The sequence below is a fragment of the Heterodontus francisci genome, chromosome 7, assembly GCF_036365525.1.
Source record: "Heterodontus francisci isolate sHetFra1 chromosome 7, sHetFra1.hap1, whole genome shotgun sequence".
Taxonomy (NCBI): Eukaryota; Metazoa; Chordata; class Chondrichthyes; order Heterodontiformes; family Heterodontidae; genus Heterodontus; species Heterodontus francisci.
The window spans coordinates 2,063,317-2,078,675 of NC_090377.1; the positions used below are offsets into that span (position 1 = coordinate 2,063,317).

The window sequence follows — 15,359 nt, forward strand, 5'->3', positions numbered from 1 at the left end:
ACTGTCCCGTTCTCTCCCCACGGCAAAGCATCTTCCTCTGTTTCAAATGCCTAATCACGTATGCAGCAATGAATTAAATACTTATAGAGGGCTTTAAATGAAATTGTGGGGGGGGGGGGCAGAGGAGGGATCAGGTGAGGGGAGATGTGGTATATTACAGGTAAAGGACAAGGCAACAGTGCAGGGTAGCGACATGCATAATGACAACAGGAGTGTGACAGGAAGGGACAGAGCGTACAAACTTGAGTGTACCAGCAGATAAGGCCAGAGTTTGCAAAAATGGTAAAAAGATAGAACTAAAGGGTCTAAAGGACCTTGGTGTACTTGTCCATAGATCACTGAAGGCAGCAGCACAGGTGGATAAGGTGGTTAGAAAGGCATATGGGATACTTGCCTTTATTAGCTAAGGCATAGAATATAAGAGCAGGGAGGTTATGATGGAGCTGTATAAAATGCTAGTTAGGCCACAGCTGGAGTACTGTGTACAGTTCTGGGCACCACACTATAGGAAGGATGTGATTGCACTGCAGAAGGTGCAGAGGAGATTCACCAGGATGTTGCCTGGGCTGGAGCATTTCAGCTATGAAGAGAGACTGAAAAGGCTGGGGTTGTTTTCCTTAGAGCAGAGAAGGCTGAGGGGGGACATGATTGAGGTATACAAAATTATGAGGGGCATTGATAGGTTAGATAGGAGAAAACTTTTTCCCTTAACAGAGGGGTCAAGAACCAGGGGGCATAGATTTAGGGTAAGGGGCAGGAGGTTTAGGGGGGATTTGAGGAAAAAAAATGTCACCCAGAGGGTGGTTGGAATCTGGAACGCACTGCCTGAAGAGGTGGTAGAGGCAGGAACCCTCACAACATTTAAGTAGTATTTAGATGAGCACTTGAAATGCCATAACATACAAGGCTACGGGCCAAATGCAGGAATATGGGATTAGAATAGTTGGGTGCTGGATGGCTGGCACGGACACGATGGGCTGAAGGGCCTGTATCTGTGCTGTATAACTCTATGACTCGATGACCCACTTATGCCTAAACATCCCTAACATACTTGAAAAACAAGAGGTAAAAGGGAGGGAATAACTTAAAACAATCACCAGGGAAAAGGTACTGGGAAAGCTATTGGAGCTGAAAGCTGACAAGTCCCAGGACCTGATGGTCTGCATCCTAGGGTCTTAAAAGAAGTGGCTGCAGAGATAGTCAATGCATTAGTTGCGATCTTCTAAAATTCCCTAGGTTCTGCAAAGGTCCCATTGGATTGGGAAATAGCTAATGTAACACCTCTAATCAAGAAAGGAGGGAGACAGAAAGCAGGAAACTACAGGCCAGTTATCCTAATGTCTGTCATAGGGAAATTGCTAGAATCCATTATTAAAGAGGTTATAGCAGGACAATTAGAAAATCATAAAGTGATCAGGCAGAGTCAACATGGTTTTGTGAAAGGGAAATAATGTTTGGCTAATTTATTAGAGTTCTTTGAAGGGAAACCTGTAGATGTACTGTAATTGGATTTCCAAAAGACATTCAATAACGTGCCACATCAAAGGTTATTACACAAAATAATAGATTATGGCGTAGAAGGTAACATATTAGCATGGATAGAGGATTTGTTAGCTAACAGGAAGCAGAGAGTAGGAATAAATGGGTCATTTTCGGGTTGACAGGATGCGACTAGTGGAGTGTCACAGGGATCAGTGCTGGGGCCTCAACTATTTACAATCTATATTAATGACTTTGATGAAGGAACCGAGTGTATGGCAGCGAAATTTGCACATGATACAATAATAGATAGGAAGGTCAGTTGTCAAGAGGACATAAGGACTCCACCAAAGGGATAATGATATGTTAAGTGAATGTGCAAAAATTTGGCAAATGGAGTATAATGTGGGAAAATGTGAACTTGTCCACTTTGGCAGGAAGAATAGAAAAGCAGATTATTTAGATGGAGAGAGATTGCAGGACTCTGCAGTACAGAGGAACCTGGCGTCCTGATAAATGAAACACAAAAAGTCCGTCTGCAGGTACAGCAAGTGATTAGGAAGGCAAATGGAATGTTGTCATTTATTGCTACGGGAATAGAAACTAAAGGTTGGGAAGTTTTACTACAATTATACAGAGCCTCAGTGAGACTACATCTGGAGCACTGGGTACAGTTTTGGTCTCCTTACTTAAGAAAGGATAAAACTGCATTGAAGCAGTTCAGAGAAGGTTCACTCGGCTGATTTCTGGAATGAAGGAGTTATTTTATGAGGAAAGGTTGAGCAGGTTGGGCCTACACTCATTTAGAAGGATTAGAGGTGATCTTATTGAAACATACAAGATCCTGAGAGGATAAAAGCAAAATACTGCGGATGCTGGAAATCTGAAACAAAAACAAGAAATGCTGGAATCACTCAGCAGGTCTGGCAGCATCTGTGGAAAGAGAAGCAGAGTTAACGTTTCGGGTCACTGACCCGAAACGTTAACTCTGCTTCTCTTTCCACAGATGCTGCCAGACCTGCTGAGTGATTCCAAGATCCTGAGAGGACTTGACAGGGTGGGTGCTGAGAGGATGTTACCACTTATGGGCGAGACCAGTACTAGGAGACAAATTAAAAAATAGGGATCTCCCATTTAAGACGGAGATGAGGAGAAATTTTTCTCTGAGGGTCGTTAGTCTGTGGAATTCACTTCCTGAGAGAGCAGTGAAGGCTGGGTCACTGAATATATTCAAGGCTGAGTTAGACAGATTCTTGGTAGATAAGGGATTCAAGGCTCATGGGGGGCAGACAGGATAATGGAGTTGAGGTCACATTCAGATCAGCCATGATCTTACCAAATGGTGACGCAGGCTCGAGGGGCCGAATGGCCTACTCCTGCTCCTAAATCGTATGCATCATGTTCGTTTGTAAAAAATAATCTATGAAAAGATATTTCTCATAATCCGTCACCTCACTAAGTGGCAATTTTAAGTTTACACGAAAAAAAACATTTTATCGTACCTCAAAGCCCTTTACACCCAGGAAGAACTTTTGTGAACTGTAGACACTGTATTAATGGGGTGAAATGACCCAAGTTTTCAAGATATTAAGGGGGACAGATGGGGTAAATAGAGAGAAATATTTCTGCGAGTTGGGGGGGGGGTCTGGAACTGCAGGATATGCATCAAAGTTAGAGTGAAATTAGGAGGCACTTCCTCACAAAAAGGGTGATACACATTTGGAACTCTCTTCCGCAAATATATGATACTTGGTGAATTGTTAACTTGATTTCTGTGATTGCTATATTTCTGATAAGCAAAGGAATTAAGTAATATGGGACAAAGGTCGGTATATGAAGTTAGGTCACAGATCAGCCATTATCCCACTGAATGGTAGAACAGCCTTGAGGGGCTGAATGGTCTCCTCTTGTTCCAATTCTATACCGTAAGTTCTCTATGGTTTTCATGTCTTTTCGATAATGGGGCACCCAAAACAGCATAGTTTCTGTTGCCCAACCAGTGATGTGCAGACAATCATTGTTACCTCTTATTCTTTACTCAATGTCCAATTAAGAAAATACAAAATGCTGTTTAATTATATTTTTTTAACTTTTTATTTATTTATTCATGGGACGTGGGCATCACTGGCTATGCCAGAATTTATTGCCCCATCCCTAATTGCCCTTGAGAAGGTGGTGGTGAGCTGCCTTGAATCGCTGCAGTCCATTTGGGGTAGGTACACCCACAGTGCTGTTAGGAAGGGAGTTCCAGGATTTTGACCCAGCGACAGTGAAGGAACGGCGATATAGTTCCAAGTCAGGATGGTGTGTGACTTGGAGGGGAACTTGCAGGTGGTGGTGTTCCTATGTATTTTCTGCCCTTGTCCTTCTAGTTGGTAGAGGTCGCGGGTTTGGAAGGTGCTGTCTAAGCAGCCTTGATGCATTGCTGCAGTGCATCTTGTAGATGGTACACACTGCTGTCACTGTGCGTCGGTGGTGGAGGGAGTGAATGTTTGTCCTGGATGGTGTCGAGCTTATTGAGTGTTGCTGGAGCTGCACCCATCCAAGCAAGTGGAGAGTATTCCATCACACTCCTGATTTGTGCCTTGTAAATAGTGGACAGGCTTTGGGGAGTCAGGTGGTGATTCCTAGCCTCTGACCTGCTCTTGTAGCCACGGTATTTATATGGCTACTCCAGTTCAGTTTCTGGTCAATGGTAACCCCTAGGATGTTGATTGTGGGGGATTCAGCGATGGTAATGCCGTTGAATGTCAAGGGGAGATGGTTAGATTCTCCCTTGTTGGAGATAGTCATTGCCTGGCACTTGTGTGGCGCAAATGTTACTTGCCACTTATCAGCCCAAGCCTGGATATTGTCCAGGTCTTGCTGCATTTCTACATGGACTGCTTCAGTATCTGAGGAGTCACGAATGGTGCTGAACATTGTGCAATCATCAGCGAACATCCCCACTTCTGACCTTATGATTGAAGGAAAGTCATTGATGAAGCAGCTGAAGATGGTTGGGCCCAGGACACTACCCTGAGGAACTCCTGCAGTGATGTCCTGGAGCTCAGATGATTGACCTCCAACAACCACAAACATCTTCCTTTGCGCTTGGTATGACTCCAGCCAGCGGAAGGTTTTCCCCGATTCCCATTGACCTCAGTTTTGCTTGGGCTCCTTGATGCCATACCCGGTCAAATGCTGCCTTGATGTCAAGGGCAGTCACTCTCACCTCACCTCTTGAGTTCAGCTCTTTTGTCCATGTTTGAACCAAGGCTGTGATGAGGTCAGGAGCTGAGTGGCCCTGGCGGAACCCAAACTGAGCTCACTGAGCAGGTTATTGCTAAGTGCCGCTTGATGGCACTGTTGATGACACCTTCCATCACTTTACTGATGATTGAGAGTAGGCTGATGGGGCGGTAATTGGCCGGGTTGGATTTGTCCTGCTTTTTGTGTACAGGACATACCTGGGTAATTTTCCACATTGCCGGGTAGATGCCAGTGTTGTAGCTGTACTGGAACAGCTTGGCTAGGGGCACGGCAAGTTCTGGAGCACAGGTCTTCAGTACTATTGCTGGAATATTGTCAGGGCCCATAGCCTTTGCAGTATCCAGTGCCTTCAGTCGTTTCTTGATATCACGTGGAGTGAATCGAATTGGCTGAAGTCTGGCATCTGTGATGCTGGGAACTTCAGGAGGGGGCCGAGATGGATCATCAACTCGGCACTTCTGGCTGAAGATTGTTGTAAATGCTTCAGCCTTATCTTTCACACTGATGTGCTGGGCTCCCCCATCATTGAGGATGGGGATATTTGTGGAGCCACCTCTTCCAGTTAGTTGTTTAATTGTCCACCACCATTCACGGCTGGATGTGGCAGGACTGCAGAGCATAGATCTGATCCGTTGGTATGGGATCGCTTAGCTCTGTCTATCGCATGCTGCTTACGTGGTTTGGCACGCAGATAGTCCTGTGTTGTAGCTTCACCAGGTTGACCCCTCATTTTGAGGTATGCTTGGTGCTGCTCCTGGCATGCCCTCCTGCACTCTTCATTGAACCAGGGTTGGTCTCCTGGCTTGATGGTAATGGTAGAGTGGGGGATATACCGAGCCATGAGGTTACAGATTGTGGATGAGTACAATTCTGCTGCTGCTGATGGCCCACAGTGCCTCATGGGTGTCCAGTTTTTCATTATTAGATCTGTTCGAAATCTATCCCATTTAGCACGGTGATATTGCCACACAACACGATGGACGGTATCCTCAATGTGAAGGCGGGACTTCGTCTCCGGTGGTCACTCCTACCAATACTGTCATGGACAGAAGCATCTGCGGCAGGCAGATTGGTGAGGACGAGGTCAAGTATGTTTTTCCCTCTTGTTGGTTCCCCCACCACCTGCCGCAGACCCAGTCTAGCAGATATGTCCTTTAGGACTCGGCCAGCTCGGTCAGCAGTGGTGCTACCGAGCCACTCTTGGTGATGGACATTGAAGTCCCCCACCCAGAGTACTTTTTGTGCCCTTGCCACCCTCAGTGCTTCCTCCAAGTGGTGTTCAACATGGAGGAGTACTGAGTCATCAGCTGAGGGAGGGCGGTAGGTGGTAATCAGTAGGAGGTTACCTTGCCCATGTTTGACCTGATGCCATGAGACTTCATGGGGTCCGGAGTCGATGTTGAGGACTCCCAGGGCAACTCCCTCCCTACTGTATACCACTATGCCACCACCTCTGCTGGGTCTGTCCTGCCGGTGGGACAGGACATACCCGGGGATGGTGATGGCAGTGTCTGGGACATTGTCAGTAAGGTATGATTCCATGAGTATGACTATGTCAGGCTGTTGCTTGACTAGTCTGTGGGACAGCTCTCCCAACTTTGGCACAAGCCCCCAGATGTTAGTAAGCAGGGCTTTGCAGGGTTGACAGGGCTGGGTTTGCTGTTGTCGTTTCCGGTGCCTAGGTCGATGCCGGGTGGTCCGTCCGGTTTCATTCCTTTTTATAGACTTTGTAGTGGTTAGGTACAACTGAGTGGCTTGCTAGGCCATTTCAGAGGGCATTTTAAGTCAACCACATTGCTGTGGATCTGGAGTCACATGTAGGTAAGGACAGCAGATTTCCTTCTCTAAAGGACATTAGTGAACCAGATGGGTTTTTACAACAATCGACAATGGTTTCATGGCCATCATTCGACTAGCTTTTTAATTGTAGATTTATTAATTAAATTCAAATTCCACCTTCTGCTGTGGTGGGATTCAAACCCATGTCCCCAGAGCAATATCCTAGGTCTCTGGGTTACTAGTCCAGTGACAATACCACTACGCCACTGCCTACCCCAACTACATTCATGCTTTCAGGGAATTATACATTTGAATCCCTGGGTGTCTTCATCCACACCCGTCTTTCCACTGGATGCTTCCTCCCAGAAGCTACCAACTTTCACTCACCTACATTAAACTGTATCTGCCCTCTGTACGCCCCTCCCACCAACTTATACCTGGAGTTCTGAAATTGTTTACAGTCCTCAGTTTGCCAATCCAGCTGCATTTGTGTCATTAGACAAGGTTGACTTTGACCTGATGCATCGCCAAGTACATGTTGTAGTTTGAAGTCCTGCTGTGCTTCTCACCGTCTCTCTCAGAACCCGATACCTTTCCCACCGGTTTCAGCTTCTCTTTCCAAACTCTCCTCTCTGGGCTGTGAATTGTGGCAACATCGGTGTCTCTCGCTAGAAAAAAACAAAAGTTCACTGCAGTAATCCACAGGGCCCATCATAGATCACTGCAGTGGAGGAGACGCCCTGGGCTCTGGGCATGGTCACACGGGGCTCCCTGGGCCCTGGGCATGGTCACACGGGGCTCCCTGGGCCCTGGGCATGGTCACACGGGGCTCCCTGGGCCCTGGGCATGGTCACACGGGGCTCCCTGGGCCCTGGGCATGGTCACACGGGGCTCCCTGGGCCCTGGGCATGGTCACACGGGGCTCCCTGGGCCCTGGGCATGGTCACACGGGGCTCCCTGGGCCCTGGGCATGGTCACACGGGGCTCCCTGGGCCCTGGGCATGGTCACACGGGGCTCCCTGGGCCCTGTCCCTGGGCCCTGGGCATGGTCACACGGGGCTCCCTGGGCCCTGGGCATGGTCACACGGGGCTCCCTGGGCTCTGGGCGCGGTCACACGGGGCTCCCTGAGCCCTGGGCATGGTCACACGGGGCTCCCTGGGCCCTGGGCATGGTCACACGGGGCTCCCTGGGCCCTGGGCATGGTCACACGGGGCTCCCTGGGCCCTGGGCATGGTCACACGGGGCTCCCTGGGCCCTGGGCATGGTCACACGGGGCTCCCTGGGCCCTGGGCATGGTCACACGGGGCTCCCTGGGCCCTGGGCATGGTCACACAGATCTTCCTGTGGTGCAGAGCGTTCCTTGTGCTGTGCAGTTACATGGGGCTCACCATAAATCTCCATGGTGGAAAGGATCGCATGTACCCGTTTCACTTCTTTGAACGTGGCTCTCCTGGTGTGGAAGGGAATGCTCCGCAGTCGACTGTCATTCCGGTTCAGGGCGGGCTCTTTGCCGCTGAAGATACTCTTGTTGTAGCTGGGAGCTCGGAGGAAGATGGCACTGGCCACTTGCAGGGACTCGGACCACCTCGCCAACAAATCCTCAATGTCCTGCAATTAGGAACAAGCACAGCCAGCTCACAATACTGGGAAAACAAATCAATGGCATATCATAGTGACTGTATATAACCATTGTAAGGAGTTAATCATAGAATTATTCATCAGAAAAGGAGGTCATTCAGCCCACTGGGCCTGTTCTGGCTCTTTGAAAGTCCCACTCGGCGCCTGCTCTTTCCCCACAGTCCTGCAAATTTTATCCTTTTCAAGTATTTATCCAATTCCCTTTTGAAAGTTACTATTGAATCTGCTTCCACCGCCTAAAAAAGTTCTCATCTCTCTCCCTGGATGTTTTGCCAATTATCTTAAATCTGTGTCCCTCTGGTTACTGACCCTCCTGCCACTGGAAACTGTTTCGCCTTATTGACTATCAAAATCCTTCATAATTTTGAACACCTCTATTAAATCTCTCTTTAACCTTCTCTAAGGAGAACAATCCCAGCTTCTCCAGTCTCTCCACATTAACTGAAGTCCCTCATCCGTTGGTGGGGGTATATAGACTCCCAAACAGCACTGGTGATGTAGAGGATGGCATTAAACAGGAAATCAGAGATGCATGCAATAAGGGTGCAACTGTAATTATGGGTTACTCTCAGCTACAAATAGATTGGGCAAACCAAATTAGCAATAATACTGTAGAGGAGGAATTCCTGCATTGCATAGATGATGGGTTTTTTGGACCAATATGTAGAGGAACCAACTAGAGAACAGGCTATCCTAGACTGGGTATTGTGTAATGAGAAAGGATTAGTTAACAATCCTGTTGTGCGGGGTCCCTTGGGGAAGAGCGACCATAACATGATAGAATGCTTCATGAAGATGGAGAGTGAGAGTGTTGATTCTGAGACTAGGGTCTGGAATCTAAATAAAGGAAGCTATGAAGGTATGAGGCACAAGTTGGCGATGATAGATTGGGGAACGATACTTAAAAGGTTGACAGTGGATAGGCAATGGCTAGCATTTAAAGAGCGCATGGATGAATTACAACAATTGTTCATTCCTGTCTGGTGCAAAAATTAAACAGGAAGGGTGGCTCAACTGTGGCTTACAAAAGAAATTAGGGATAGTATTAGATCCAAGGAAGAGAAATATAAAGTGGCCAGAACAAGCAGCAAACCTGAGGATTGGGAGCAGTTTAGAATTCAGCAAAGGAGAACAAAGGGATTGATTAAGAAGGGGAAAATAGAGTACGAGAGTAAGCTTGCAGAGAACATAAAAACTGACTCAAAGCTTCTATAGATACGTGAAGAGAAAAAGATTAGTGAAGACAAATGTGAATCCCTTACAGTCAGAAATGAGGGAATTTATAATGGGGAACAAAGAAATGGCAGACCAATTAAATACATACTTCAGTTCTGTCCTCACAAAGCAGGACACAAATTACCTCCCAGAAATGTTGGGGAACATAGGGTCTAGTCAGAAGGAGGAACTGTATGAAATCAATATTAGCAGGGAAATGGTGTTCGGGAAATTGATGGGACTGAAGACCGATAAATCCCCAAGGCCTGATAATCTACATCCCAGAGTACTTAAGGAAGTGGCCCTAGAAATAGTAGATGCATTGCTGGTCATTTTTCAAAATTCTATAGACTCTGGAACAGTTCCAACAGATTGGAGGGTAGCTAATGTAACCCCACTATTTAAAAAAAGGAGGTAGAAAGAAAACAGGGAATTATAGACTGGTTAGTCTGACTTCAGTAGTGGGGAAAATGCTAGAGTCCATTATAAAAGATGTAATAGCAGAGCACTTGGAAAACAATGACAGGATCGGATAAAGTCAACATGGATTTATGAAAGGCAAATCATGCTTGACAAATCTACTGGAATTTTTTGAGAATGTAACTAGTAGAATAGATAAGGGAGAACCAGTGGATGTGGTGTATTTGGACTTTCAAAAGGCTTTCGAGAAGGTCCCACATAAGAGATTAGCGTGCAAAATTAAAGCACATGGGATTGGGGGTAAGGTACTGACAGTGATAGAGAACTGGTTGGCAGACAGGAAACAAAGAGTAGGAATAAATGGGTCTTTTTCCGAGTGGCAGGCAGTGACTAGTGGGGTACCGCAGGGATCAGTGCTGGGACCCCAGCTATTCACAATATATATTAATGATATAGATGAGGGAATTAAATGTAATATATCCAGGTTTGCAGATGACACAAAGCTGGGTGGGAGTGTGAGCTGTGAGGAGGATGCAGAGAAGCCCCAGTGTGATTTGGACAGGTTGAGTGAGTGGGCAAATACACGACAGATGCAATATAATGTGGATAAATGTGAGGGTATCCACTTTGGTGGCAAAAACAGAAAGGCAGATTATCTGAACGGCAACAGATTGGGAAAGGGGGAGGTGCAGCGAGACCTGGGAGTCCTTGTGCACCAGTAGCTGAAAGTAAGTATGAAGGTGCAGCAGGCAGTTAAGAAGGCAAATGGTATTTTGGCCTTCATAGCGAGAGGATTCGAGTACAGGAGCAGGGATGTCTTGCTGCAATTATACAAGGCCTTGGTGAAAACACATCTAGAATTAGAATTAGAACATTACAGCGCAGTAATGGAGTATTGTGTGCAGTTTTGGTCTCCTTATCTGAGGAAGGATGTTCTTGCTATGGAGGGAGTGCAGCGAAGGTTCACCAGACTGATTCCTGAGATGGCGGGACTGATGTATGAAGAGAGATTGGGTCGATTAGGCTTGTATTTGCTGGAGTTTAGAAGAATGAGAGGGGATCTCATAGAAACCTACAAAATTCTAACAGGACTGGACAGACTAGATGCAGGAAGGATGTTCCTGATGGCGGGGGAGTCCAGGACCAGGGGGTCACAGTCTAAGGATAAAGGGGTAAGCCATTTAGGACTGAGATGAGGAGAGATTTCTTCACCCAGAGAGTGGTGAACCGGTGGAATTCTCTACCACAGAAAGCAGTTGAGGTCAAATCGTTAAATATATTCAAGGAAGAGTTAGATATAGTTCTTCAGGCTAAAGGGATCAAGGAATACGGGGAGAAAGCGGGAACAGCGTACTGAGTTTGGATGATCAGCCGTGATCGTATTGAATGCGGAATAGGCTCGAAGGGCCGAACGGCCTACTCCTGCTCCTATTCTTCTATGTTTCTATCACCGGAAACCTTCCAGTAAATCTCCTCTGTACCCTTCCTCAAGTGTGGAGCTCTGAATTGGATATAATACTCCAGCTGGAGCCTAACCAGTGATTTATAAAGGTTTAGCAATAACTTCCTTGTTTTTGTACTCTAATCCTATATTAATAAAGCCAAGGATCCCATAGGCTTTTTTTTTTTAAAAACTCAAGACTTCTCAACTTTTCCTGGACCTTCAAAGATTTGTGCACAAACACCCCCAGGTCTCTCTGTTCCTGCACCCCCTTGAAAATTGTACCATTTAGTTTATTCTTCTTACCAAAATACATCTCTTCACACTTCTCTGCAATAAATTTCTCAACAGATATGAAAATATTAAGATAGGAATTAAAATTCCACTCAGCTACTAATCTCAGAGGTAAGTCTGTCTGGGCTCCCGAGTATGGAGCAGCACCTGAGCGTTCTGATCGGACAGTCAGAGCTCATGCGTTCAAACCCAACAAGGGATGTGAGCTCATAGTCAAGACTGACACCTTGACAGAATCTTCAGGCATGACAAGGGAGGGGGTACAAGAGGAGGTGACATTGCACTGTTGATCAAGGAGTCAATTATTGCAGTAAGGATGGATGATATCTTAGAAGGTTCCTCAAATGAGGCCATATGGGTAGAACTTAAAAACAAAAAGGGGTCAATCACTTGGCTGGGAGTGTACTACAGACCTCCAAACTGTCAGGGAGAGATAGAGGAGCAGATATGTAGGCAAATCTCAGAGAGGTGTAAAAATAATAGGGTAATAATAGTAGGGGATTTCAACTTCCCCAATATCAACTGGGATAGTCTTAGTGCAAAAGGCTTAAAAGGGGCGGAATTCTTGAAATGCATACAGGAGAACTTTTTGAGCCAGTACGTAGAAAGTCCTACAAGAGAAGGGGCAGTACTGGACCTAATCCTAGGGAATGAAGCCAGACAAGTGGTAGAAGTGTCAGTGGGGGAACATTTCGGGGATAGTGACCATAACTCTGGAAGATTTAAGGTAGTTATGGAAAAGGACAAAGATGGACCGGAAATAAAGGTACTGAATTGGGGGAAGGCAGATTTCAATATGATAAAACAGAATCTGGCCAAAGTGGACTGGGAGCAGTTACTTGTAGGAAAGTCAACATCAGATCAGTGGGAGTCAAAGAGGAAATAGTGAGAGTTCAGAGCCAACATGTACCCATAAGGTGAAGGGTAGGAACAAGTCCAGGGAACTCTGGATGTCAAGGAATATAGAGGATTTGATCAGTTAAAAAAAAGGTGTATGGCAGTTTCAGAGTGCTGAAAACAGCGGAGGCCCTAGAGGAGTACAGAAAGTGTAGGGGGGGGGGGGGCAGGGTAAGAGCGAAGAGGGGGCATGAAAAACACTGGTGGGCAAGGTAAAGGAAAATCCCAAGGCGTTTTATAAGTATATTAAGGGCAAGAGGATAACCAGGGAAAGCGTGGAGCCCGTTAGATTTTAGATTTAGAGATACAGCACTGAAACAGGCCCTTCGGCCCACCGAGTCTGTGCCGACCATTAACCACCCATTTATACTAATCCTACACTAATCCTATTCCTACCACATCCTCACCTGTCCCGATATTTCCCTACCAGCTACCTATACTAGGGGCAATTTATAATGGCCAATTTACCTATCAACCTGCAAGTCTTTTGGCTGTGGGAGGAAACTGGAGCACCCGGAGGAAACCCACGCAGACACAGGGAGAACTTGCAAACTCCACACAGGCAGTACCCAGAATTGAACCCGGGTTGCTGGAGCTGTGAGGCTGCGGTGCTAACCACTGCGCCACTGTGCCACTGTGCCAGGGACCAAAGTGGCAATCTGTGTGTGGAGCTGAGGACATAGGTGAGGTTTTAAATGATTACTTTTCATCTGTGTTCGCTATGGAGAAGCATGACATAGTGTAGAGATCAGGGAGGGGATTGTGATATACTTGAACATATTAGCATTGAAAGGGAGGAAGTATTAGCTGTTTTAGCGGGCTTAAAAGTGGATAAATCCCCAGGCCCAGATGAGATGTATCCCAGGCTGTTATGTGAAGCAAGGGAGGAGATTGCAGGGGCTCTGACAAATTTTCAAATCCTCTCTGGCCACAGGAGAGGTACCAGAGGACTGGAGGACAGCAAACGTGGTACCATTATTTAAGAAAGGTAGCAGGGATAAACCAGGTAATTACAGGCCGGTCAGTCTATCAGTGGTTGGGAAACTATTGGAAAAAATTCTGAGGGACCAGGATTAATCTCCACTTGGACAAGCAGGGATTAATCAGGGATAAAAGCAAAATACTGCGGATGCTGGAAATCTGAAACAAAAACAAGAAATGCTGGATTCACTCAGCAGGTCTGGCAGCATCTGTGGAAAGAGAAGCAGAGTTAACGTTTCGGATCAGTGACCCGAAGAAGGGTCACTGATCCGAAACGTTAACTCTGCTTCTCTTTCCACAGATGCTGCCAGACCTGATTAATCAGGGATAGTCAGCATGGCTTTGTCAGTGGGAGATAGTGTATGACTAATTTGATTGAATTTTTTGAGGCAGTAACGAAATGTGTAGATGAGGGTAAAGCAGTTGATGTAGTCTATATGGACGTCACTAAGGCTTTTGATAAGGTCCCGCGTGGGAGATTGGTTAAGAAGGTAAGAGCCCATGGGATCCAGGGCAATTTGGCAAATTGGATCCAAAATTGGCTTAGTGGCAGGAGGCAGAGGGTGATGGTCGAGGGTTGTTTTTGCAAGTGGAAGCCTGTGACCAGTGGTGTACCACAGGGATCGGTGCTGGGACCCTTGCTGTTTGTAGTGTACATTAATGATTTGGACGTGAATATAGGAGGTATGATCAGTAAGTTTGCAGATGACACGAAAATTGGTGGTGTCGTAAACAGTGAGGAGGAAAGCCTTAGATTACAGGACGATATAGATGGGCTGGTAAGAAGGGCGGAGCAGTGGCAAACGGAATTTAATCCTGAAAAGTGTAAGGTGATGCATTTTGGGAGGACTAACAAGGCAAGGGAATACAGAATGGATGGTCGGACCCTAGGAAGTACAGAGGGTCAGAGGGACCTTGGTGTACTTGTCCATAGATCACTGAAGGCAGCAGCACAGGTAGATAAGGCAGATGGTTAGGAAAGCATATGGGATACTTGCCTTTATTCGTTGAGGCACAGAATATAAGAGCAGGGAGGTTATAATGGAGCTGTATACAACACTAGTTAAGCCACAGCTGGAGTACTGTGTACAGTTCTGGGCACCACACTATAGGAAGGATGTGATTGCACTGGAGAGGGTGCAGAGGAGATTCACCAGGATGTTGCCTGGGCTGGAGCATTTCAGCTATGAAGAGAGACTGAAAAGGCTAGGGTTGTTTTCCTTAGAGCAGAGAAGGCTGAGGGGGGACATGATTGAGGTATACAAAATTATGAGGGGCATTGATAGGTTAGATAGGAAGAAACTTTTTCCCCTGTGGAGGGGTCAATAACCAGGGGGCACAGATTTAAGGTAAGGGGCAGGAGGTTTAGAGGGGATTTGAGGAAAAAGTATTTTACCGAGTGGGTGGTTGGAACCTGGAACGAACTGAAGAGGTGGTAGAGGCAGGAACCCTCACAACATTTAAGTAGTATTTAGACGAGCACTTGAAACGCCATAGCATACAAAGCTACGGGCCAAGTGCTGGAAAATGGGATTAGGATAGGCTTGATGGCCAGCACAGACACGATGGACTGAAGGGCCTGTTTCTGTTCTGTATAACTCTATGACTTGCAGTACAGGACTGGGGGAGTGCTGCACTGTCAGAGGGGCAGTACTGAGGGAGGAAACCGGAGCACCCGGAGGAAACCCACGCGGTCACAGGGAGAACTTGCAAACTCCACACAGGCAGTACCCAGAATTGAACCCGGGTCCCTGGAGCTGTGAGGCTGCGGTGCTAACCACTGCGCCACTGTGTTGGAGAGTCAGTACAGAGGGAGCGCTGCAGTGTTGGAGGATCAGTACAGAGGGAGTGCTGCAGTGTTGGCGGATCAGTACAGAGGGAGTGCTGCAGTGTTGGCGGATCAGTACAGAGGGAGTGCTGCAGTGTTGGCGGATCAGTACAGAGGGAGTGCTGCAGTGTTGG

General features: G+C 46.7%; 1 protein-coding gene across 4 annotated transcripts in view; it reads right to left on the reverse strand.

The window, feature by feature from the left end:
• Positions 1–15,359, reverse strand: part of ankzf1 (ankyrin repeat and zinc finger peptidyl tRNA hydrolase 1) — a 100,841-nt gene that overhangs the window by 39,265 nt on the left and 46,217 nt on the right. For all 4 annotated transcript variants that reach the window (XM_068034702.1, XM_068034701.1, XM_068034699.1 and 1 more), the window contains exons 7-8: positions 7,900–8,119; positions 7,080–7,178 (exon numbers count right to left, since the gene is read on the reverse strand). In XM_068034702.1, the coding sequence (XP_067890803.1) occupies positions 7,080–7,178; positions 7,900–8,119 (319 nt within the window). The remainder of the gene's footprint in view (positions 1–7,079; positions 7,179–7,899; positions 8,120–15,359) is intronic.